Here is a 25,190-nt window from a genome sequence, read left to right on the forward strand (position 1 = left end):
TGTTGCAGAGCACGGGCTCTAGGCACATGGGCTTCAGTAGTTGCGGCACGCAGACTCAGTAGTTGCGGCTCGCGGGCTCTAGAGCGCAGGCTCAGTAGTTGTGGTGCATAGGCTTAGCTGCTCCACGGCATGTGGGATCTTCCTGGACCAGGGCTCGAACCCATGTCCCCTGCATTGGCAGGTGGATTCTTAACCACTGCGCCACCAGCGAAGTCCCAACATATGTATAATTACGTTAATGTCTTAAAACCACCGTTGTCCTTATGCCTATTTAACAGATCAGGAAACTGACACAGAGACACAAAGAGACACAGAGAGCTTTCAGTGATTCTCCTTAAGTTCGAACAGTTCACGGGGAGTAAAACTAGGATTAGAAGCAGGCAACCTTGTCCAAATTACAATATGTGCGCTGTGAACCACTGAGGTTCTTAGTGGCTTAGATGCTTACCAAATAAACCAGTTTTTTCTTTTTTTAAATTAAAAAATCTGATGGAACATTTTTTCCGATAGCTTATTAATTTGAACTTCCTGGTTTAATTGTAGTGCCATTTCATTGGTATTAGTGACTAAATCCATAGCAACCAAGTTTGTTTCACTAGTTAATACACAGTCACCCAGCCCAGATCTCCCTTCTGTGTTCTTGTAATTATTGGTATTATTTTATAATTGAACATTGTGGCCTTGAAGTTACATTGGCTCTAGGGCCAGCCACGTGCATTATACAGTTGAGTGCTGTTGGCGCTTCAGGAATTACCAAGCCCTCTTGGAAAGGGTTCAAGCCAGACTCTGTATGTACTTAATTCTGCTTGGTATATTGCCAGTGTCTTAACTTTTATTTAAATACGTACAATTTTAACAAGTAATATTTATTATTAGTATGATGGTTCTATATTTTTGGAAGTCAAATTTTAGCACAGTGGATCATATTGGCTTGTTTTTAAAAATCATAATTTAGGTGATATGATCAATATACCATGTAATTCAGCCCAAATAACAGAGAAATATCTCTGAGCACATAGCTAATGCAGTGCACTCATTAAAATCCTCTATTTCCTTGACTTCCTAGACTCCACAACCTTTTATGCCTTTCTCTCACACAAGGCAACCCACTCTACCCTATCCCTCCTTTTTAAGTATTTTTGGTAAATTGCTGTTCATAGCACTTAACTCACATGTTAAAGTGCCTCCTTTGTATGCAGTAGCTTGTATAGGTAGCAGGGAACTGGAGAGCTTTTGGAGGCTGATCTTGGGTGGTAAGGAGTACTCCAGGATTTGCTCTAGCTCTGACAGGCTTGTCTTTCCTTTACGAGGTGGATCCCAGCCCTCAACATGGGCTGACTTCCTTGATTGGATACATGAATAAAACAAGGTCTTAATTCTTCTGAGGCCGCAGGTTCTTTAATTAATCAACACAGGGTACTATTAGATATCTAAATTTGATTAAGGCGAGCAAAATGCTGAATGCAGCTGGTGGGCTGCTGGAGTTGGCCCAGCTCGGAGGTAATGACATGGTAGTACACGTAGGTGGGTCTTTGATTCTAAAGCTCTTAGCAGCAGAATAGGTCCTCAGATGTCCTGGTGTTGAGGTGGTAATTAGGTGGATGATGGCCATGTACCTGGCTGGCTGCAGAGCATTTCTTTGGATAGGACATCCTTTCTGAAATTCTGTTCTGTTCTGAAGTGGCAATTGGAGTGACTTGCACTCTTGAGTCTTGAGTAATAAGAGGTCCTTATATTTAAACATTTGGAGATTCAGTGATACCTTGCTGGTGCACTAGCAAAAACTGACTCCTGAAACCAGTTTGCCACTAAATTATAAATTTTGAGTATTCGTGTATCCAGGGATTTCTAGTAATTCCACTCCTAGGTATGTATCCCAGAGAAACTCTAGTGCATGCTTTCCAGGGGACAAGCAGAAGGGTGTTTGCAGCATGGTTCATGATAGCAACAAATAGGCAAAACTTTAGACGAACAAGAGAATCGAAATAAATTGTGGAGTATCCATACAATGGAGTATGATAAATAATAGTGAAAATGACTGGGCACAGTATAAGCAAAATCATGGTTGGATCTGAGTAATAACCTAATGTTGAGTTGGGGAAAAAAAACTCTTCTAAGACTGAACACAGTGTGCTAGTCTTTTTATGAAGCTCATAGTCAAGCACATTAAGATAATATACTATTTAGGCATGCATATTTGTGCTGTAACTTAAAAAATAATGAAATGAGGTGGGAGGGGAAGCACAATAGGTAATGTTTTATTGATTGGGTTTGCAGATATTCTTTATATTATTAAAAATTAAATAAAATGGGGGTAGATGGAGTTGCTAGTATTTGGGGAGTCTTGACTTCATTTAAGCATTGAGACTTGCTCTGATCTTTGGATGTTGAAACTTAGCTGGTGATGCCGTCAGTCATATTATCTTTGAACAAGAAACAGTCCTTGCCAGTCTCCTTTTCTACCCTCCCCTCTTTCCAGAATTTAAATATTGAAAGTTGTGTTGCTGTTCTTAAACTGAACCTGGTTCTCGGTGTTGTTGTGTGTCTTCCAGAGGGTGCTGGTGCTTTTAGTCTGTCTGGTGCTGAAGATACGTTCACTCTTTGGTAAACCGACGTTTTATCTAAACAGTCCAAAACCTACGGAAGTTCACAGGCAAGAGTTTTCCAGTTCCCCTTCCTGATCCAGCAGCAGAGCACGGGCCAGAGTTGACACTAAGCCTGTCTTTTAGGGAATACTGAGTGCATGGTCACATGCTGATGATGGTTTTGGAAGTAAGAGCAGCCTGGGGCCAACATCCTGTTATGCCTTATCTTTTTGAATTTAAACACCTTGTTACTTTTTTAGTTGATGGGAAGAGGAAGCAGCAGTGAAGCCAGGGAGAATAGAGATATGGAAAGAGCACAGAGCCCTTATTGCCATGGCTGTGTCGGACTGGTCAGAGGTGGAGATGTTAAGGATGACCAGTATCCCATTCGTGACCCTCAAGTTTCATTTCTGGCTGGTTGTTTATGTCTTATGGTTTGCAGTTCCTTACTAACCTTTTCTCAGGATTACCATACATCCAAATATCTGTCTCATACCCTCTTTCCAGTTCTCCCTTTTGGGTGCTTTTGATTAGTGAAGGCACTTTAAAGACAAGTCCCAGTAGAAAGAAGAGGGAAAAGCCAAATAGTCATCCCTTAAATGTCCTTTAATTGACTGTGTATGACTTATGCCGCAGTGGGACACATGCCAAACAGTTGTTCACCGTAATAGGAATATATTGCACTGGAGAGAACTGAATGAGGGTCTGTTCTGGGCTCACACCGGGCATGTAATGACTGGAGAGGCTTTTCCAACCCTGTATCCTACAGCGATTTGTGCCATGACATTGTTCTAGTGTGTTAGCTTACCTCTGTCCCCAGAGACCTCAGGGTTCATAGATGGCCTTCTGCTTGTTGAGAACTTATAAGGAACTAATACAGTGAGTGATCTTGGTTAAGAGGCAGACCTGAATAAGCCTTCGTTTACTCATCTGTAAAGTGAAGGATTGTACTAGATTATCTCTTAAGGCCCTCCCTACATTTTGGTTTTAGAGTGGTGGAAATCAAGTAGAGGTTAGGGAAGACCATCACCTGCCTCCTGATATTTTTTGTTTGAAAGTGAGGCAGCTGGAGATGCCATGGTCATTTAGGAAACAGGAACCAGCCATAGTGGACAGCGTAGTCACTGGCCCTGTGAAGCGGACAGGTCTGCTATCAGGGTTTTTTGAATTCTAAATGACTTCACCTGTGTAAAGCCCAGAAGGGGCTCATTCAATAGTTAAATAACAACGACAACAAGCTAAAAGTAAGAGTAAAGGGGCATTCTTTCCCCAGTCCCCTTGGATGAGTCTGTGAGTGAAGCTTTCAATACCATGTGGGTTCTCTGAGGGTGTTGCCACCATCCATCTTTTTTCCCCTCTGGAGAGGCATGAAGAGGAGAATGTGGGCTGGTGTTCAGAGCATGTGTTTTGGACATTATAATTGCCAGCTGAAGTTCGAAAGCTTCAGGAGAATTGACTTTAACCATCAAAAAGCTTATGACATGTCAAAGGAGATGCGAGCTCCAGTTATCTGAGGCCAGGGAGCTGGCCAGCCCCGCTGGAATCTTGCCTTTTTCACCCCTCTCGGCAGCTGCCAGGCCACAGAGCCCGTTTTGTAAAAGATCCTCAAGAAGCAACGAGGGAAAACAGCTTCTGTTTTATTAGATTAGATGAATTTATGTGTCTGGGGGAGGGGTGTCCATGCGCTGGTGGCGGGGAGGGCAGCGGTGGCCCACGCAGTCATCACAGAAGTGATGAAGCACCCTGGTAGCAGGAATGGGAGGGAGGGGGCAGGCGGGCTGGAGGAGGAGCATGTGGAAAGAGATTTCTGCAGTCTGTCTGGAGAGCTGCCCAGGTTTCCCAGCCAAAAAAACAAATAGAAATAAATAAAAGGCAAGTGCCGAATGACACAGATTATGATATTAAGAAGGGATGCCATTGAAAATGTGCCATGGACCCCGCTGCCGGGCTGGGGGGAGTGTGTACACGAGGGGGGCAGTCTGGCACACTGGGCACACACAAGTGCGGACAATTAAACTGCTCCCATCCAAAGTGGCACGCCGCCGGCCCACACCCCATGTCAGAAATTCTAAAATAAGGATTTGTCTGCATTGCAGGTTGAGGAAATTGCAGGATGAAAAGCAAGTCCATCTTTTCCTTTTTCTCATTCTAATTTATCAGGAAGGAAAAAAGCCCCAGACCACCCCCCCCCCCACCCGCTTTGGTGCTAGATTCCCTCCTAGCCTCATAAATAACCTCCTCTCCCCGACGCCTCCCCTCCCCCAGGCCCCTGCGCCGCCCGCCGCGTGGAATCTGCACTGCCGGAATCTGCGCTGCCGCCTGCTCATTACGTACAGGGGAGGATTGTTGACAAGTGCTCTGGAGCCTGCCTCGCTGCGCTCTCCCTCCCTCCCTCCTCCCTTCCTCTGTCCTTCTTCCTCTCTGTCTCTCTGCAATGATCCGGCTCTGAGGATGGCTGCTCCACGGGTCTGTCAGGTGCAGTTTTTGGTGGCTTATCTTGAGGAACCTGGGATAGAAGGTCTGTTCCTATAAATAAAATAAAAATCAAATAGCTGTAGATTTGTTTCAGGCTGCTGTGGCTTTTGTTGGAGAAATAGGCCTTTTGTAGGTTTCCCTATTGGGGTCCTGATTAAATCCATTATGGATGGTAAGGTGCCATATATATATAGAGAGAGAGAGAGAGAATGTAAAAAGTGTTGCGATTTGCCTAATATTAATATTCTTTCAGCTTTGGTATCCTCCCTAGGGGCAATGATGGCTCCTGCAAAGGTACTGTGGAAATTTACAAGAGAGAATTAATGTCGCTCTTAAAGCATTGAGCTCTGTTGACCATTTTGGCCAAATCTTCAGTTTTAGTCAGGCTTGTACGAGTTTAGACCTTTCTCTGGAGATTGAACACCATCCAGCTATGGCTGGTCCCTTTATTTTATTGCCAATTTATGTGATCATTTCCCAGCATTTAAAAATAGATATTTCATTAAAGTTAACTGGTTCATCCTCACCGTAGCTTTGGTTTCCTTTATAAACGGCATGCATGGTTTTCATTTCCTGTCATACTTTCCTTCTCCACCTCTTCTTTCCTTGAAAGATGGAGGAAACTGAGGCATGTCAGCAGAGACCGAGTGATTCTAGGTTAGACCTTAAAGCTTTGAACTTTGAGTGCTCTCATTTCTGCTCCCATATTTTGTGCATTGATCCATGTTTGTATTACTAAATAGAGACACAGGTGAGTTTTAGCAGCCATCAATTTTAGGTGCCTCAAATCTTTGCAGATTCTGTGGCCGCGTTCCTGGAGTTCTGCTTTCTGTACTGTTTCCTTTAGATTTCAGCACGGGAACGAAGGCGGCTTTGGGAGGCTGTAGGCCTCTCTGAGCTTGCTTGCTGCCAGCAGGTTGTTTTTTTTTTTCTTTTGGACTTTGAATAGCCCACTTAATCCTTTACTATATTCATCTGAGAAGTGGGTGTGTAGTTGACTTGTCTGTATGTGAGGGGGAGGTACTGAGTGCACTGGGAAACTTATGAACAAAACAGTTTAGGACTTGCATGTGGGCCATTTTATGGGCTTAGGGAATAAAGGCAGCCAGAGAGGTTTCTGGGGTAAGGATGTGGCTGTTTACTTCTCTGTGAATTATGATGTTAGGACACAAAGGGTTTGGAGTTGTGCCCATTTATCATTACCGACTTGTGCACAAACTAATAACTTTATGGGATTTGTTGATTTGTGTTAAAGCCAGCCTTGTTTAACTTTGTAGAGACTTGCCAATACTGGAGAACCGGTTTCTTTTGGTAACTTACTTTTGGTGGGGTAAATGTAATATGAAGCTTTGAAGATAACTCTCTCTCTCTCCCCCCCTCTCCCTCCTTCCATACACACACACTCACACACCTACACTCACACACAACCACACACACACACACACTTTAATTATTTACAGGTAGAATGTCACTATCTGGGAACATGCACCGCATATGGAAAATGTCCCCTTGAGAAGCACAAATTCCATGATTTATAAAACCAGATTTTGGCATGTCAGCTTATCTGAACAGAAGACTTTGGACACGCTGGTCTTGTTTGTCTTTCTAAAAGAATTTCTCTAAAAATGTTTAGGGTTCCCGTCCACTGTGTCTGCCTCTAAGTTCCCGGGCTCCGCAGGAAGTGGTCCATTGTTCCGCAGCTCATTTCCACACCAGCCTAAGCACAACATCGTCTTTAATCACTTCTGTACGTGGAAAGCAGTTTTCGACCTCTGGGGGGCTCGGAACTGGGCCACCTGTCCAGCAAATACTTTTACTTAGCTGATAGAGACTTGAGTTTCATGTTTTAGGGGATTCCAAGATTCGTGCTTTTGATGGACAGTCATAATTAGGTTGACTGGTGTGCCAGCATATAAGGTATTGGGATGGGGCACGGACCTAGAGGAGGTATGACGTGGGATAGAAGGCTTAGGATAATTGGATGCAGGTAGAGCTTCTCATTGTAGAGCAAGGTGGGTGCTTATATTTCAGTAATCATTACTGCTCAAGATACTGTATCTGTTCTGATCGTAATAAAAATCATGTTAAGGATGAAGAATGGGAGGATGGGGGAGAGTATAGGGAGGAAGTGCCTTTGCCCCAGAGAAGGAGAGGAGGGAGTTGTGCTAAAGTGCGCAGCACATTTGCTCACTGCTGTCATCAGCAGAGTTTCAGTAGCTTCTGGGCCCATCCGGAAATCTTTCCTAGAGATTATGGATCCTTCCCATGGAGGGATTTTGTATCCAGCGAAGTTCCGCTGTGGCTCTTTGCTTGTCGTTGTTGGAGCCTCTCCATGAGGAGTGTTTTCTCTCCCTGTGTAACTCCTGGTCAGGACGTGGGGAGGAGAGGTCTTTCGTGTCGTGTTGGTGCTGACCCATTTGGGGTTTAGTAAGAGCAGCGATCTGGTCCCTCTCCCTGTGTGTACTTGTGACCTGTCTGCTGGCTTGTTCCTTTGTGCCTCGAGGTGAGGAAATGCTTCCTGGGCTAGGGTTCTGTTTGTCTCTTTTCCTGCTCGCGTCTCTTGAATTTAGTCATTTGCGTGATTCTGAAATAGGAGGAAAGGATGAGGTCAGACATTTTGCTTGCCTGCCCAGTGGCCCAACTTTTCCATGTTATTATCACTGCGTCAGATTTTTTTCTAACATCTGTTCTCAAAAAATCGAGCGTGCAAAAGAATGTTTAGATTACCCAAGAAGGTTTTGTGGGGAAAAAGTCTGGTGATGGTGAAGGGCTTCTAGGGGATTGTCTGTCTGTCTGTCTGTCTGTCTATCTACTATCTACTTTCTGGGTGTTAAACTTAACAAAAACCTGTGTTGCCCTTGTGTCTTGAGGGCTCCTTTGAGGGTTTGTTGGGGCTATGTTTGGACCCCGTTTTCTTGGCTGGAGTGAGAAATCTGCACAGCTGATTTGAGAGCAGACAAAGGGGAGCCCTAGTCTGTCAGGGGCCATTCTCCTTAGGGAAAGGGATAATTATTTTCCATAAGCTGAGGTATTAAACCACGCTCATTTGTGCTTCGTTGACCATGAGTGTGGCAGTGACATCATGCCTCACGACCATTATTTGTTCTCAGGCACCTCAGCGTTTTGAGATGGAGAGGGTGTCAGTGGACCGTCCTGGGCTTAGCTCTGCGGACCCTTCTGCACTGCTCACCCCCTTCCCTGGACCCTGGGATCGATGCAGAAGCTCAGCTGCTGACCCGAGTGTGTACAATTGGGTTTAAACTACATATTCATGTTGACCCTGTGAAGCTGGCCCGAGCCAGAGTTTCCCTGGCATCCACACGCAAAAAGCAAACAATCCAATTTTTCTTTCAAAATTTGAGTGAAAATAGGCTTTATTTCCCACTAGTAGTGGCAGCAGACTTGACATTCTGAATACCTCAGAGAGGGTCCTACCTCCACCAAGGGCTGCGTTTATAATTTTTCTCTCAACTCAAAGTGCAGGAGCCAGCCACCGCCATCCTCCAACACACACACACACACACACACACACACACACACACACACACACACACACACACACACGCCATCCTCCAACACACACACACACACACACACACACACACACACACACGCCATCCTCCAACACACACACACACACGCTGCTGCTACCGCAAATGAAAGCTCTCTTTGGATGCTTGACTGTTTAATATGTAATGTGATACCTTGTCTCGCAGTGACAGGGTGACAGACGGGCATTGGCTCTATAATACAGAATTACCTTTTGTGCATCTCTTCTACAACAAAGCCAAATACACTGACTCTCCCTAATATGCTAATACGTTTGGTGTGCTCCAGATGTTTTGGAAGCTCGGGAACAGCTTCAGAGGTCTCCTTGTTTTCCTTTCTCTTTAACCCTTCTTTTGTGAGATAAGGGCATTAGATTTTCCTTCAGTTTTGTATTCCATCCCGTACGTGTAGCTGATGGGAGGACTGGCGAAACTTCTTTGTGTCTAAAACAAAATTGTAAGCACTGCCCATTCTTGTCCCCCTTTTCAGATGTTAGGAAAGAATCTCCTTCTCTGTGCACATTTCTGTTCTGAAATCTGTAGCTCTCATCATCACTTAGCTGACAGAATCTTTGGCCTCATTTGTGTTTTAAATTTCCCAGCCCCCGTTACGTTAAGGCCAGGGGGAGACGTTCATGCACATCTCCAGCCCCCAGAACAGGACTGCTCCTTCCTCTTTGCTGCTGCCGTTCCAGGCTTAGGAAGAACCGGTTCGGGTGTGTTGCCTTGAAAGCCTTTTCGTTGTTTGCTCATTTGGGAGATGAGGGTCCAGAGCTCCTGAATTTTGTTTCCCTGGGGTTCTCAGCTCGTGAGCATGGGCACTGCCCTTGTGGTGGCCTGGGGCACACCGCTCCATCAGCTGACGGTGGCTCGCCAAGGGCTGCCTTTACTGCAGTGATTTGGAATTTTCAGCTCATATTTATTGCTCTTGTGAAAGACAATAGATGCGGTTTAATTTAAGTTCAACCTACTGAATATTAATAGAGGAGAACGAACGCTCATGTGGGGAGGCGGTCTTTGGGCCATAGCGTCTCCTCTGTTTAATCTCCTCCCCCCCGACAAAGGTTTGTGTTGATGGTGGGGTTGGGCGAGGGTGGGAAGATAAAGCCAGTTGGTGTGTTTGGAGGAGAGGATGCCATTTGATTATTTCTCATTGACTAAAAATAATGTAAAAGATCGGTGACAGGGCTTTGTTCCATAGGGGAAAGGAAAGGCAGTACTCACTGGCTTGTCTGATGGTCTGATAACGGCTCTTTTGCCCCGTGGCGTCGTGTTCCATCTTGCTGACCTGGCTTTTCTGGACTGGGCAGGTGGTACGAGTTGGATGAAAACGTTCAAAATGAAATAAGGTAGCCCGTCCACTGGAGATGTGAATAAGGGGGTGGGCGGTGTTCAGAAAAGAAAAAAGCCCAGGTTTATCCAACCATGGAGACTGTCTAACTAAAAATAAATGTACATTTTCTCTGTGCTGATGTCAGGACGGGGATACTCAAATTGAAACAGTCAGTTATACGCAGAACAAGTCATTCTTGCCCCCCCGTAAAGGCTGGAAACAGCTGAGGTCTCCTAGTTCACAAAACAGGCAAGCAGCCGCTTTGTGTGGGCTCCTTTTTCCTGATCTGGAAAGTGAATGACAACCCATCTGTCTCCTAGTTCAGGTAACAGACATTGTTAGTCCTTGGAATGGAGGAATCTTTGGTGTTCTTTGAGGATATTAGTCTGATGAGGGCTTGGGACTATGGACTCAGCACTTAAGATTCCTTTTAATGGGGCTCAGTCACGCCTTAGTGTTTCAGAGCATTCTAATCCTTTTGCCTGACATTGAGCTCACATACAGTCAATTAAAATTCCCCCTTTTCATGTAAAACTTGATAACCCAGTTTCCCTGAATTTGTGCCTGGGCAGTTGATTTTCTTTTTTTTTTTGGAGAAAAGAAACATTATATCCTTGTTTCTAGACTGATGCCTCTTAGATATGAACACTTCTTTTCCATCATGCGCTACTTTTTAACTGTATTTGTCATTAGCAGGCTCTGATAGCTTTGTGCTAAGTTTTGTGAGCAGCCTTCTTTCCTTTCACAAAATTAATGATCCAAGGTGGAAGAATGCCCCAGCAGAACTTTGGTTTTGGGCGCCTTACTGTGAGTGAACTTTGGATTTTGGTGCCTTACCATGAGTTGTATTATGATAGATTGTACAAACATAATTGGTTTCCTGAGATCTAGTGCACACTTGCCCAGAGCTTTATAGTGTCTTAGGGCAACTAGATCTCCTCCTGGCTTGAATCTTGCTTCCCCATAGTGTCTTAGGGCAACTAGATCTCTTACTGGCTTGAATCTTGCTTCCCCCTGCAATAGTGGATCTCAAGATGTGGTCCCTAGACCAGCCAAAGCAGAACCAGCATCATCTGGAAATTTGTTAGAAGAGGACACACTGGGGTTATGCCCAGGGCGTAAGTTTGAGGGTCACTACTCTTTACAGTCTGCAGAGGTTCTTTTTGTCAGAAGGACAAGGGTATAGCTGTCATTGAATAGCTTAACTTTTCTCTGCTAACTCATTCCTTCACTTACTCACTCATTCACTCATTAGCTGCTTGCTCCCTCAGGAGATACTTGAGATCTTGTTATGTATGTACCAAAGGGGACAGCAAGTGCTTCTTCCTCAGATTCACCGAGCAGCGCCTGGTGGTCCTTCTGTTTCCTCCTTGTTCCAAACACAGCTTCAAACAACCACCTCTTCTTCCTCCTCTTCCTCCTTCACTGTCACCAGCACCACCACTGTTTTGGTTTTTGTTTTTTAGGTGTATTGCACATACCAGCTTTGCTCTCCTCGTTTTGCTTTTGCAGATTTGCTTGCTGGCTCCGGTGATTCATATTCACTGCCCTCCCCTATTGCTTGCCCTGCAAGTGCAAGGTTTCTTCTCTGTACATACTGCTAACTGATACACACAGGAGTATCTCTTCTCACTACTAAAATTTAGGCTTTGTTGGATTATGCCGGTATCCCCAGTGCCCTGGCATATGGTGGGTGGTAAAAAATGAAGTTATATTTCCTTCCTCCTTTCTTGCTTTATTCTCCTTTAAGTCCTTACATACTATTGAAAAATTTGAATTCAGCCAAGAGTACACTTTTATTTTAGAGATAATCCCCCTTAAAAAATTAATTTTATATATGGTTCCATAACCAGAATTTTTATTTTGAATTTACCATCCTTTTCAAGTGTGGTAATTCATCCATTAGCTCCTCTTTTTTTACACGTGACTTATATTATGTCCCTGGGCTAGTTCCCTAATCTGCGTTTATAAGTATGGTCTGTATATTCCTACTATTTGGGTGGGCTGCTGGGTGGTCATTCCCCCCACCCGCCCATGACATTACTGCAGTGCTCTAATTTAGTGCTGGTCGATAGAGATGTTATTTCAACCACATATGTAGTGTTAGTTTTCTAGAGCTGCATTAAAAAATTTTAAAGAAGCAGGTAAGACTCATTTAAATGTATTTGACGTAACCTAATAATACATCCAGAATATTTCAAGAATTAATATCAAATTATTAAAGAAATGTTAGTTATAGTGAGTTTTAAATAAGGTTGAATAAAAATAATAATTCATCTTCTTACTCACATAGCCATATTTCAGGTACTCAGTAGCTCCCTGTGACTAGTGGTTACCGTAATGGATGGCACTGCTCTCATCTTTGAAATGTTGGCCACACTTCAACCCTTAGACTCATAGATTTCCCTGCAATTATGTCTCCTGTTTGCCTCACAGTGCAAACTCCCCACATTTTCTGTTTCTCTGGGAAGTTGTCTTGTGTTTTCATTTCCGTATTGTAGTCATGACTCCCAAAGCCACAAGTCTAAGTGACAGCCATGGGATTTTATTTACTGCATTGTATTAGATTTCCAATGTTATGTTATTACTCATACCCTGAAATGATGTAAAAATAGATAACTGGGGAAATGCATGCGTAAACAGGCTAAGTCCCAGGGTTTTGTTGCAGTATACTGTGTTCTTCCAGAAAATCTTACCCAATATGTAGAATATTGTGTTCTATATAGTGTTTACTGCAACTAATAGGAACCGCTCTTTAAGTGCTTCAACCAAAAAGGGATTTAATACAGGGACGTAAGTGCTTACAAACTTGCTGGAAGGGTTGGGAGAACAAAAATCAAGGGGCCACCCTGCCCTTTTGGCTTCACTTAAAAGCCAAACACCGTGGCTGTGAAAATGCAGACACTTGCTAGCATTTCTGCTGATGCCCAGAGGCTGGTGGCTAGACAGTGGAACTGGGGGCCGGGGGCTGTGGACACTTGTGTGGGTACAAGCCCCCCGTTGGTAGAACCTAAATCATATCCATAGCCCTAGATGCAAGGACATCTGAATGCTAGAAGACCAGGCTTTTATTCAGCTGTGACCCGTTGGCTGGTGGTTCAGCAGCTTCCATGTCACTTGGCATAGCCCTTTTCCCAGTCTGGGTTACTAGTGGCTCATCCTGGGGCCACCAGACTCCCTCTTCCGCATGGTGCCATGTATGGAGTCGTGGAGAATCCTTATCCTCTGAGACAATCAGATTCCAATACAGTGACTCTGATACAGTGGATTGCTATGAAGAGCAAGTTGTACAGTCAGACCTCTAGTTAAGAACTGATATATGGCCACAAGGTAATGATTGATGCTTTTTCTTGGGTGGCAGGTACTGGTTCCTGAAGGCAATTCCAAAAAGGATTTCAGTGTTTCTAGAGTAAATATTTAGCTCTGGAAGGGTAACTAGTTTGAATCGGTAATACGTGAAGTTTGTTTCTTCCTTTCCACTCCCCAGCCCTGAAAGATGTTGATGCACTTCAGAAAGAACGCTATAGTGTATTATTACAATTACACATTTCTGCTTGACTTTCTTACTGTTGGAGTTATTTCTTTGGTAGGCATTTCACTCTTGTGTAAGGTCTAAAGTAGGATGAGGTGGGACTTTTCCCCCTCCATTCACAAGGGATATGTGCCTTCTAATTCTCTTCTATCCAGATTCTTGTCTGCCCTCATCAGCCACTGCGTAGGGTTAACTGTGGTAAAGTGCTGCTTCCTGATGTCATGTATTTAAGTGTTTGTCCCCTTTTTTCACCTGTAGGGCTCCTTGGTAATGGCCAGTCTAAGGGATTAGGACCAGCGTCAGAACAGTCAGAGAATGAGAAGGACGATGCATCCCAAGTGTCCTCAACTAGCAACGATGTTAGTTCTTCAGATTTTGAAGAAGGGCCGTCGAGGAAAAGGTTAGTACCCAAGGCTGAAAATACTGGTGCCTTAAACCAGGGACTTTCACACTAGGTGCCAGTTTTGGCCGCGTGGGAACAAACTTGGGCCCACTCACCCAATCTCCTGATTTTTTCATAGAGGAGCCAGAATTCTGGATTTTTGTATCAAATATCCTGGTTTCTAAATATTGTCCACTAATTATTATTAGAGACGAATAAAGCAAAAAAAATGCTGTGGACCAAAGAAAACACTTTCCTGCCATAAAAATTGGCCAAAGAGTTGCCAACTTGTAATTCCTGTCTTTGCTGTTCATTTAAATTGATTTTCATCAGTTGTATTCTTGAGTATATTAGATGGTATTTCGTCATTTCTAAAGAGATGTTTCTAAAAATTTGAAGAATTAAATGTGGTGTTTCTGAAAAATTCTTCCCCTTGTCAGGAAAGCAAAATCCACTTGGTGGTAACCAAGTTAGTAGGTGTGAAATCAGTTCTTAAAAGTAATTTACCAGCAGGTTTTTAATTTTTTTAAATGACTTTCCTAAATAAGCTTCAGATAGCTTGATCAGGAAGTTGGCTATGGTAGTTTGATAAGAGTTGTGGCTTCATGGTCAGACAGTGACATTATATAATAACGCTTTTAATTGGGTGTTTTAAAAACCCTTTGTTAGTTATCAGCCTTATTTCACGCCTCGTGTTGTCTGCGCGGACTGCCACCCCCCTTAGAATTTATATTTCATTTCATTCCTTTTCTGCTCTCAGACTCAGTGTTTTCCTGGATGACAAGATTAATTACTTTTTCTTAGAATCTGTTTGTTGGAGAGGTTTGGGAAAGGGGAAAAAAAATAACTCCTAGTCTGGACTTCGTTGATTGCCCTTTCTATATACAGAATTATAGTTACTTTTCAGAAACCATCTAGATGTGTATATCTAATGAAGAACTGAATATGGTGGCAAATTAAGAGGAAGGGAGAAGAGTGGCCATGTGTGGATACTTAAAATCCTTAACAGAACTGTACTTTAGATCTGAAATTTGAGATGCATAGCTCCAAGCCTTTTATTTTCCTCTGTCACGCAGTGTCTTCGTTTAGAACACCCATGGTATAGAGTCTGTATTAACTTCCATCCTCTTTTTCCCTTAATCCTCAGCACTGTGTCTTAGAAGGTGTCATTGGATTTGTTAGTACAATTAGCACGCTTACGTAAGAAGTATCTCTGCCAGTGAGTGTACTGGACTTTGTATGTTACTCTATTTAAAAACACTTGGCTGAGTGTCTCAGTGTAAGCCTTTAATGTTTCAGATGCTCTGTGACAAACATTCGCTCTGCCCCAATTTGAAAAGTGCAACGTCACAAGAGAGGGAGTTAAAGGGTGTGTAAGAAAAACCACATTAGTAAACATACTGGAATGTGTAATAACACTCTCCATGTTTCCAAACATGGGTGGGAGGTCATGCATCATCTTTCATCTGTTTTTGAGGAACAGAAGTCTGTGATTGTGGTTGGAAATGACAGTACCCATCCTCCAGCTACGTGGCCGTCCATCACCCTCTCCTCTGGTGAGGCCGGTCGGCATGGGGGTATGATGACAAAGGCCATTAGGCTTCATTCTCTTGAGGTGGGTGTGGGGAGCCCTTTGTCCCTGGCTCCTAGTGCCTTTCTCAGATGGCAGTGCTGCCGGCTTCCTCTTTGCACGGGACTGTGGTCCTGTGTGGCAGCTGTGTGCAAATCAGTCAATTAACTTTAATTCTCCAGGGCAGTGAAAAAGAGAAACTTTGTTTAGGGGAACTTAGGGAAAACTCAACGCATTGCTAATCTGCTTTAATTATTAGTGTGCCAAGTACCTTGTTTTACTGAATTACGGATTCATGACAGCATTTTGGGGAGTTATGATCACAGTCTACTTAATCAGGGACATAGTGTAGATTAAGGTTTGACAGGTTAGGCTAGATTTAGGGCTGGTCTGGGGTGGCCTGCGCTGCAGAAAGGGGCTTCGTAGTTTACGGATGGGTAGTGTGTAGTTAGGGCATAAATGTCTTGAAGTGTTGCAGGGTACATAGCAAATAGAAAATAATAACTTTTAATAATTTTTGGCTTATTTTGATTCCTTGTTGGTATTTAGCATAAACGTTTAGTATACATTCTATGGTATGAGCCCTGCCTTGTAAGGGTATGAACTGGAATCTGAATTCCTGGAGCTTTGTCAGTTACCGTCAGACTTCAGTGCTCTCAACCTTCCTTCATGTTACATGTAACGTACCTTTTCTAAGAAGCTGAGAAGTGTGCTGTCTCTGCTGATTCCAAGCCAAGCCCAGAGTAACTACCTAAAGTGGTGATTTTGAAATGTCGCTGAAGCGGCATTGAACTGATTGTTGACTAGATCTTACTCTTTACCTAGCGTCTAAAATTCCCATAAATATGCATGAGGAGAGCATGTTTTATGATGCACCACTTGCATTCTCTTTTGGCATTTAGACTTTCTATGTGAGAACAGAGTCCTAAAATTCCAGTCATGATTTATGTATTTGTTTTGGAAAATGCTCCCTCCCTCCCTCCCTCTCTCCCTCTTTCTCTCCCTCTCCCTCCCTCTCTCTCTCTCTCTCTCTCCCTCTCTCTTTAGAATGATACGAATTGCTAGCTATTTTTGTACAGTTAATTGCCCTTTCTAGGTGCATGTTTTTAGGATCACCAGTTAATATGCCTTTGTCTTGGTGGGGGAGGGGAAAGAAAGAGGGAATTTATGTGTTTGACTTCCTCAAGAAAAATTGAAATCTGATGTGTAGACTATGCCAGCCTCAGTTTAGACCTTGCCCTGAATTTCCAGCCTGCAAGTTGAAGCAATTCCATTTTCTGATTGATGCTTGTAACACATTTCTTAAGTCTTTAGTCAAAACATTCCATGTGTTTACACTGTGTTATTTTTCTACCGGAAACCCCCTAAGCTGTGTTTGGTCCTATGTACTTGTGCCACTGGTTTTACTTAACTTGGGGATCTCTTTGGCACATAGGAAGCAGTAGAATCCAGAGTTCCATAGGATTTATTTTTCTTGGTTGAGGCAAAAATAAAAGGTATCTCTTTACCTAGTCATTGAAAGGTCATCATCTAAAGTCACTCTTTGTGAAAGGAAAAGCCAACCCCTCTAGAAGCTCTTTGCCTGTTTGATGGACAGGGCAGCCCAGCCATTGAAGATCTGAAGGACTCAGCGCTGGTGGGAGTTCCTAGGTGTTGGTTTTCTTTTTCTTGTGATCCCTGTGGTAGGTGAGTTTAATAAATAATTAAAAAAAATCATACATTAATTAGTTCTTACTGTTTAGAATGGAAACATGACAGAGATTTTCAGCCTTTAATCATGCCATGCCTAGCTCCTTACCCTCACCCCTTACATTGCTCATCCCAGGATACTCGGGTATTGTAAAATTTGTTTCCTGCAAGAAGTATCTGAGGATTTGTAGAAACCAGAATGGACCAATTTTGTCAGTCATGTGTGGATAGACTGTGAGAAACTTGGGAATGATGGTTATGATCAGGATGGGGATTATGTGTTTGGCTGGTGGAAAGAAGGTGTACAGAGAAGTTGGTGAAATGGTATACTTTTAGGTGTAAGTACACGGGAGATCCAAAATGCATGGTCCCTCAGGGGTCACTGGACTTGGCCACTCAGATATCTAGCAGAATTAAGTGCTGTATGTACTTATTTTATCTTTGGATGGGTGGAGGGAATAGGTGGGAGGAACGTAAAGGCGGTGGAAGTTCTCAGGGACGTGTCATGGGGACCTTGTGGTTGAGTATGGGCTGGAGCCAGACCGTGTGGCCTCTTCTGGCTCAACTGTCTATTATGTGTTCTGGGGCAGGTTCTGTAACATCACCGGGCCTCGGTTTCCTCATCTGTAAAATGTCTGTGACAGTAGTAACCACCTTATGGGAGGTTTTGTGTCCTAGGCAAATTGATTCATGAGGAGCGCCCAGGTATATAAGGAGGACTCCGTGTGACATATTACTGTTAGCTGTCATCAGCGTGTATGACACATGAATTGCTACATGGGGACATGCACATTCATTGAAGACTTCTCAAATGTGATTTTGATTTATGCAAACTGTGATTTGTATCTTTTCTCCATGGCGCCGCCCTCACCACCATCCATGGGCAGATGGAAAAGTGTGGGCCTGTGTCCCTCTTTTTTTTTTTTTTTTAAATTAATTAATTAATTTATTTTTTGGCTGTGTTGGGTCTTCGTTTCTGTGCGAGGGCTTTCTCTAGTTGCGGCGAGCGGGGGCCACTCTTCATCGCAGCGCGCGGGCCTCTCACTATCGTGGCTTCTCTTGTTGCGGAGCACAGGCTCCAGACGCGCAGGCTCATTAATGTGGCTCACGGGCCTAGTTGCTCCGTGACATGCGGGATCTTCCCAGACCAGGGCTTGAACCCGTGTCCCCTGCATTGGTAGGCAGATCCTCAACCACTGTGCCACCAGGGAAGCCCCGTCCCTCTTTTTCTGAAGTTACTGAGTCACGGGAAGGACCCTAATGGTGTGGAGTGTGAATTCTTCCACAAAGCTTGTTGTGACCAGGTATTTGCTTGCACAGAGCAGGTGTGAGTGGGGTGGGGATGTAGTTTGTGAAGATGCTATCTGGGCTATTCACACATAAGTCACACATAAGCCCTTGGGAGGTGGCCCCTATTTCGCTACTACTTAATAGTAAGATCCCTGACACACTTTTAAAAACAAACTCCAGTAGCGTCTACTGACCTAGTAAAAAAAAAATTAAAAAAATAGTGTGGACTGTGCCTCTGTAGCGATGTAAGTGTTTTCTTCTTGTTAAACAAAGAGCTGCTGTATTTTAGTTATTTAAGCCTTTAGTAGTGTAAGACTTGATGGAGTTCAGACAGCCAGCCCTGCTCTAGGAGGTTGAATTTTGAATGTGGTGTGTTAGGGGTGAGGACTTGGTGCGGTTCAGGTTTTGGATATGAATACATGTTGAGATGGTGAGAATTCTCCCAGGCTTTTAATAGGCATCCCTTTTACAGGTGAATTGTCAAATGTTACTGTTTTCCTTATTATTCCTGTTCCGAGGTACTATGTTGACATGCAGTAGTTTGCTACCTCCAAGTTTGGAAAGAAGATAGGCCCAAATGCATAGGATTCTTACTGGGCAGCACGCAGTGTTAGAAATTGGAGTTATTCAACGTGACCATCCTTAAGAATTAGAATTTTAAAAGCCTAAATAGTTTTTACATATCTGTGTAACAAAATGCATTAGTAGGATAGTTTAATGTTAAATGCACTATTGAATTCAGAGCTATCTTGACTGAAACATACTCTCTACCTACAGGAAGTAAAAAAGGTACAAAACGGAGGAACTGAATATTATGCGGCACCTTTAATAACCACAGAAAATAACTGTGGAGTTACATAAATGTAAAAATTGTAAACCTAGCTGTGTCTAGCCCATCTGCTCTTTTAATTTACCCACACAGCTGTCACTTCTGGTGCTCTTCATTCCTTCCTTTAGATCTATGTGGCTTTCTGGTATCATTTTCCTTTTGATTTTGCTTGTAGACTTTAACATTTCCAATTTCTGCTGGTGTTGGATGAATCTTTTAGGTTTTTTATATCTGATAAGGTCTTTATTTCAACCTGATTAAAAAAGAATCTTCTTATTAGGGTTGTAGAATCACATGCAGTTGTGAGAAATTCACATTCAGTTTTGGAAGATATTTTTGCTGGGTATAGAATTGTAGGTTAATAGTTCTTCCTCCTCCACTCCCCTGTGGAGTTTGTTAAAGGTACTGCTCCATCATCTCCTGGCTTGCAGTGTATCTGGCAAGACATCTGCTTCTAAAGTTTTAAAAAAAAAATCTATCATACAATATGCTTTCATATAGGTTTCTTAGATTCTTGTGTTTGGGCTTCATAGAGCTTCTCAGTTTTGTAGATTTCATCAATTTTGGAAAGATTAGAACCATTATTTCTGCAGGTATATTTCACATGTGTTCCTTTCCCCCACCGTAGGGATTTCAGGTGTACGTATATCCAGGTGTTTCAAGTTGTTCCACAGCTCATGAGTACTCTGTTCATTTTATTCCAGTCTTTTTTTTCTCTGTTTCATTGTAGATAGTTTCTACGTAATATCTGCAGACATAATTTTCACCTCAGACATTGTTGTCTTTAGTCTCTAGACGTCTCTAGATTTTGGTCTTTTTATAATCTTTAGTGTCTCTCCTAATATAGCTTAGTCTTTGTTCTACCTTCTTGAACATATGTAATGGAATTATAATAGATGTTATTAGTGTCTTTGTCTACTAACCTATCATGTGTGTCACTTATGGGTCATTTTGGATTGATTGATGTCCCTCCACTCAATATAGGTCACGTCTTCCTCCTATTTTGCTTGCCTGGTAATTTCTTACTGGATGCCAGGCATCGTAAGTTTTCTTTTGTTGGGTTCTGGGTATGTTTGTATTTCTCTGCCTATTCTCAAGCATTGCTCTAGGGTATGATTAGGTTACTAGAGAACATTGAACCTTTTAAGCTTTGTTAGGTAGAGCCAGAGAGCAGTGTTTGGTGTAGGGGTAAGCTTTCCCAACTACTCAGGTAGAACCCATATAAGTACTTTACTCAGTGCCCTGTGAGTTATGTGTACCATTTTGGCAAAGCATGATTCCCAGCCCTGTGTGGGGTTCGGGGAGTGTTCCCTGTAATTCTTTCTTGTGGTACTTTTCCTTGGGTACTTCCCTCACACACGTGTACTCAGTGAATACTTGAGGAGGGTCCTCAGCAGATTCCAGAGTTTTCTGTGTGGCTCTTGCCTCTCTAGTACTCTTCTCTATACATTCTGTTCCTCCCCAAACTCTCAATTCCTTCTCCTCAACTCAGGGATTCCTCTGGATTTCTCTCAAGGCGGTAATCTGGGCAATCATTTGTTTCCCAGGGGCCACAGTGCTTTGTTGTGTGATGTTCATTGTCTTGTATGGATTTTTAGTTTTTTCAGGCAGGAGGGGAATCCTGTCCCTGTTACTCTGTCTCAGCCAGAAGCAGAAGTCCTATCTGTTCTTTGAATGTTGACTGAGAGAAAGAGAATGAGATAGAAACACAACACAGGAAATGTTAACTACTGTGTTTGCACTTTATCTTAGTCACGGTCATAACCTCACGTTTAATTAGTCATCAGAAAAGAAAAAAGTGAATTGCATAAGTAGGCCCCAATGCAATGAAATAGAAAATTTCAAAATAAAGAAGCAGCTGACTTATAAATAGAAAAATCTCCCTCCACAAGAGAGCATGTTGCTAGTAGAAATCCATCCTTCCTACTCTTCGAAGCTCCAGAACCTCTGTCTCTAAAAGAAGAACTGTCCCTTAGTGAATATAACATATCGTGCTAATAAATCTTACTTTAATCCTTATGAAATACCTGGAAGGTTTTATTACCCTGTTTTATAGCTGAGTCAACAAATGTTCAAAATACTTCACCAGTGGCATGTTTCGTGTAAATAGCAAAGTCACGATTTGAACCCAGCTCTTCGTATCTCTAATGCCTGGAACTTTCCCACCATGTCACCTTCCATCAGGAGTATCGGATGTAGGTCTTATTTTTTCAGGTACCTTCAGGACAAATTCCAGAAGGGTGCTCCTTTGGACCACCAGTGCCTGGCTTGGCGAGCTGAACCGTGGCTGGTTCACAGTGCCTCTCGCCACCCCCCGCCAGCTGCGCACCTCGGCGCACTGGACACCTCTTGCGGCCCCTCAGATCATACAGCCTAGTAAATGGTCTCTTCTCTGCTGGTGCTTGTATTCCTTCTTTAATGTAATAAGTGAAATATTTTTGTTCACTGTAAACCAAGAAGTAGATAGAAGACGGGGGAATCTTTAGTTTCTTTTGAGTAAAACACACTTTGCTTTTGAAATCATCTCTGGAGCCTTCCAGTGTTAGAGGTTAGAGGTCATGCTTTCCTGCACAAGTCATCCTGGATGTGAGAACTCTGAGGCCCTAACTGACTATTTTATTTCAAGTGACCGTTCCAGATAGATCGTGATGACTTAGTGATTATAGTGGGTTGTTCCTACTTCCCTCTGGGAAAATACGCTTTTCTTTCACTTCACTTTTCACTCTGTTGGCGCACCTCAGGTTCCTGCTCATGCGTGGGTCTGTTTCACCTTCCCTGCTGTTCAAGTTTGGGAGGGGAGTTTGCATCTCTCAGCTCTGCACACCTTAACCCTGATCTTAAGTGTTTTCCCAGGTTAAGTGGCCACCAAGGTGAACCTGAAGGTCACGTGACTCCAGTTGGCTAGCAGAGGGCTGTGAGAGTCTTTCTGATCGTGCCAGGGCTTCTCAGTGTCATCACCCACGGTCATGGTTAGACACAGATTCTTCTCCTGCAGCAGCATCCCCTGGGCTTTGTTCAGACCTCTCAGATCCCGCTCGTGAGTTCTGTCCCCTCGGTAACCCAAGACACTGGCAGTCTGTTCAAGAGAACCCTCCCGCGTCCCGTCCCCCATGGTGACGTGGAGCCCGGCCATGGTGTCTGCGGAACCTCGGAAGCTGCTCTAATCACCATAACGTCTGACTGGTTTTGCACGTGACATTATTTATGGGAGGTTTATGGGATTCCCCGTTTCCTCTTCCTGTCTCAGAATTTTGACTATGTGGCAGATTGTTACCTGTGTGGCATGACTTGGGGTTTTCAAGACAATGTTTTGCATTGCTTTGGTTTCCAAGAAGCAGAGCCTTCTTCTCATTTAACAAAGCATCTTGTGGAGTCCATCTGTGTGGTCCTTCTCACACGTTAGGCCCTCTTGACTGTGCACTTGAAAATGCACGAGCAACGCCCTTTATGGAGGACTAAAGGCTCAGCCCATTCACGGAGCTGCGGATCAGAGGAAGGAAAGCCCAGGTCTAGGTGGTGCTTTGGGAGGTGGGGCGGAGGAGGCAGAGGGTGGAGCTCGGAAGAATCTGGAACTGGGTGGGGACTGAGGTTGCTTTGTGACTGCCCAGACTTGGGCTGGTGATCTGGGGTTCCCTGTATGGAATGTGCGTAGATTTGTTTGGCCTAAATGGCAGGATGGGCTGCAGGTTCCCTTCCCTTTGGAATGTTTTCTTTCTCCCCTCTACCCTGTGCTTCTAGCTTTAGCAGAGGCGCACTGTTACCGCCCAAACCAGCATCAGTAGGGCTCAGGGGTGCTCTGTGTGCTTGAATTCACCCTGGGCTGAGCCCCTGCGTGTTATCCTGGGTCGGGTACGTGGGAGGCAGGAGCTGGCGGAAGGGCGTCACCTCTCATCCCCAGTCCCGCTGACTCTCACTGGCCTGCTCTTCCTTAGGGCCGTGGCCGCGAGGCCCGGGGAGGTCGGGTGTGGGGGGCAGTGTTCAGGGCTTCCTGGCAGCTGTGCTTGCACTGCGGGGCGCTCCTGTCCTTGCATGGAGTCTCCTTACCTGCTTTCTCAAGGCACTCCCCTCCTTGGAGAGCCTTCCTGCTGCTTCTCTCTCCTTTCCCCTTCTTCTTCTCGACCCTGTGGACGTGGCACGTGACTTTAGCCTCCTGAGACCCCACTCCTGACTTCAGTGCCTCTGGCCCGGCACTGTTCATAGGTGTATCCCCGGGACCAGGACTCTCATACAGTCCGTGAGGCCATTGTTCCTGGGACAGGAAGACAGCTCTCCAGGGCCTTGGTGTCTATGAGATTTTCGAAACTCTTGGAGTGATGCTGGGTCCCTGGGTAGCATACAAACATGTGTAAACTATTGTGTGTCCATTCCTGATGGCCTCTTGATCTTACGGCAAGTGACACCTGGGTGGGAGACTTATCTCTGATTGATCCTCTGAGTTAGATGGTTTAAGGAGTGACATGTTTTTTTCTGGCACAGTCTTATAACTAGGCCTTTGATTAGAAATCGGGAGAAAGGAAATTCTAAGATTCTAGGATCTTATGGACTGGCACTTTGGAGAGCCTTTCTGCTGCTTAACTCAGCTTTTCCTCTTAACTCTCCGTGAGAAAGATAGTCTTCCAAACGAATTACCCCTTTGCAGGGTGGCTCTGACAGATGTTTGTGTGCCGCTTCTGGTGTGCTGGCCATATTCTAAATTGTTTACGTGTATTAGTCCATTTGATTCTCACAGCAGACCCTTTGGGATAGGTCTTTGAACATCATTCCCATTTTGTAGATGAGAAAACTGACACACAGAGGGGATTGGGTGAACTTTGCCAGGAGATAAAGCCCCCGGATTATTTCAGGACTCAGTAAATGGTTTCTACCCACCTTGAGTGGAGTGGTGCACAGCCCCCATGGAGTGCTGGTGATGGAGACAGATGGAAGAGTTCTGTTTTCAAAATTTTGGGAGAGGTCTGAGGAGTCTCAGGGCTGGGCCAAGCGATACCTTTTTTAACCCTCAGAGGAGTGGGACCTTCAGGGAAGCGGAGTCCAGGAATGCTGATTTCTTCATCAAGATCCGAGTTGTTTGCCAGGTACTGGGTGGATCTAAGATACGGTCGATTAAGCCTCATTTTGAGCTGCAGGAAATCTCCATTCCAGAGAAAAGAAGGAAAGAAGCAAATCATTTCAAATGCCGTGCGTCGAGTACCATGGAAGATGTGACGTCTGTGGGACACCAGGGGGTGTCTAGGGAAGTTGGGGACCCCTGCAGTGAGCGGACAGGAACATTGAGTTTTTCCTTTTGTAGACTCTTTCACTCTTGCTAGGCTCTAGAATCCGTGGAGCAGCTCTTGTAACTTCCTGATGGAGGGTGTCGGGAGCCAGCTTCTTGGGCAAGATAGCACGGAGAGACAGGCCCAGTGCCGGGGGCGCAGTCAGCCCGGTAGATGGATGTGTTGGAGCCACATTAATCACGCAGTGAGCATGTTGGGTGCTGCAGAGCAGGGAGGGCCAGCGCTGCGTGCCGGGGGCTTCTTCGCACAGGCTGAGCCTTGACGCATGCCGTGCTCTGTGTGCTCTGTAGCAGGCTGCTTCTGGAAGGCCTGGTGTGCTTCAGTACTTCCTCTAACTGACTTGACCAGAGGGCTGGCAGGGGGCAGGGTTTATTTACTAACTTTTCTGTACAGCACGTTTGAGATAAGAGGGTTAGCTGATATTTTGAAGGGGCACACGTGTTTGTTGGGACAAAAATATAGGTCCCACTCCAGTTTTCTGTCTTGCGGAGTCCATCGTCAGGATTGACGCAGTATTGTAGTTGATTTAAGCAGTCACCTGTAGTGAGAGTAGGGTGCACCCGACACCCCACCCTGCCTGTCCTGGGCCTGCAGGGACCTGCAGTGGTCTGAGAGCTGTGTAGCCTTCGAGTTGGACCAGCCCAGGTAGGCAGCCGTGCAGTAACCAACAACCCAGGTGGT

At 44.4% G+C, this 25,190-nt stretch overlaps 1 protein-coding gene across 9 annotated transcripts in view; it reads left to right on the plus strand.

Moving 5' to 3' along the window:
- Nucleotides 1–25,190, plus strand: part of JARID2 (jumonji and AT-rich interaction domain containing 2) — a 242,770-nt gene that overhangs the window by 132,375 nt on the left and 85,205 nt on the right. For 7 of the 9 annotated variants that reach the window (XR_014251301.1, XM_082415154.1, XM_082415157.1 and 4 more), the window contains one exon: nt 13,732–13,873. The exons of 1 other annotated variant lie outside the window; for it this stretch is intronic. Coding sequence is in view for 2 of the 8 variants with exons in the window: in XM_082415154.1 (XP_082271280.1) it covers nt 13,732–13,873 (142 nt within the window). In the remaining 6 variants the exon portion in view is untranslated. Of the gene's footprint in view, nt 1–4,996; nt 5,104–13,731; nt 13,874–25,190 lie in introns of those variants that run through there. One more of the 9 variants, XM_082415155.1, reaches the window with a different exon arrangement.

This window comes from Balaenoptera physalus (genome assembly GCF_965194825.1).
Source record: "Balaenoptera physalus genome assembly, chromosome: 11".
Classification (NCBI taxonomy): domain Eukaryota; kingdom Metazoa; phylum Chordata; class Mammalia; order Artiodactyla; family Balaenopteridae; genus Balaenoptera; species Balaenoptera physalus.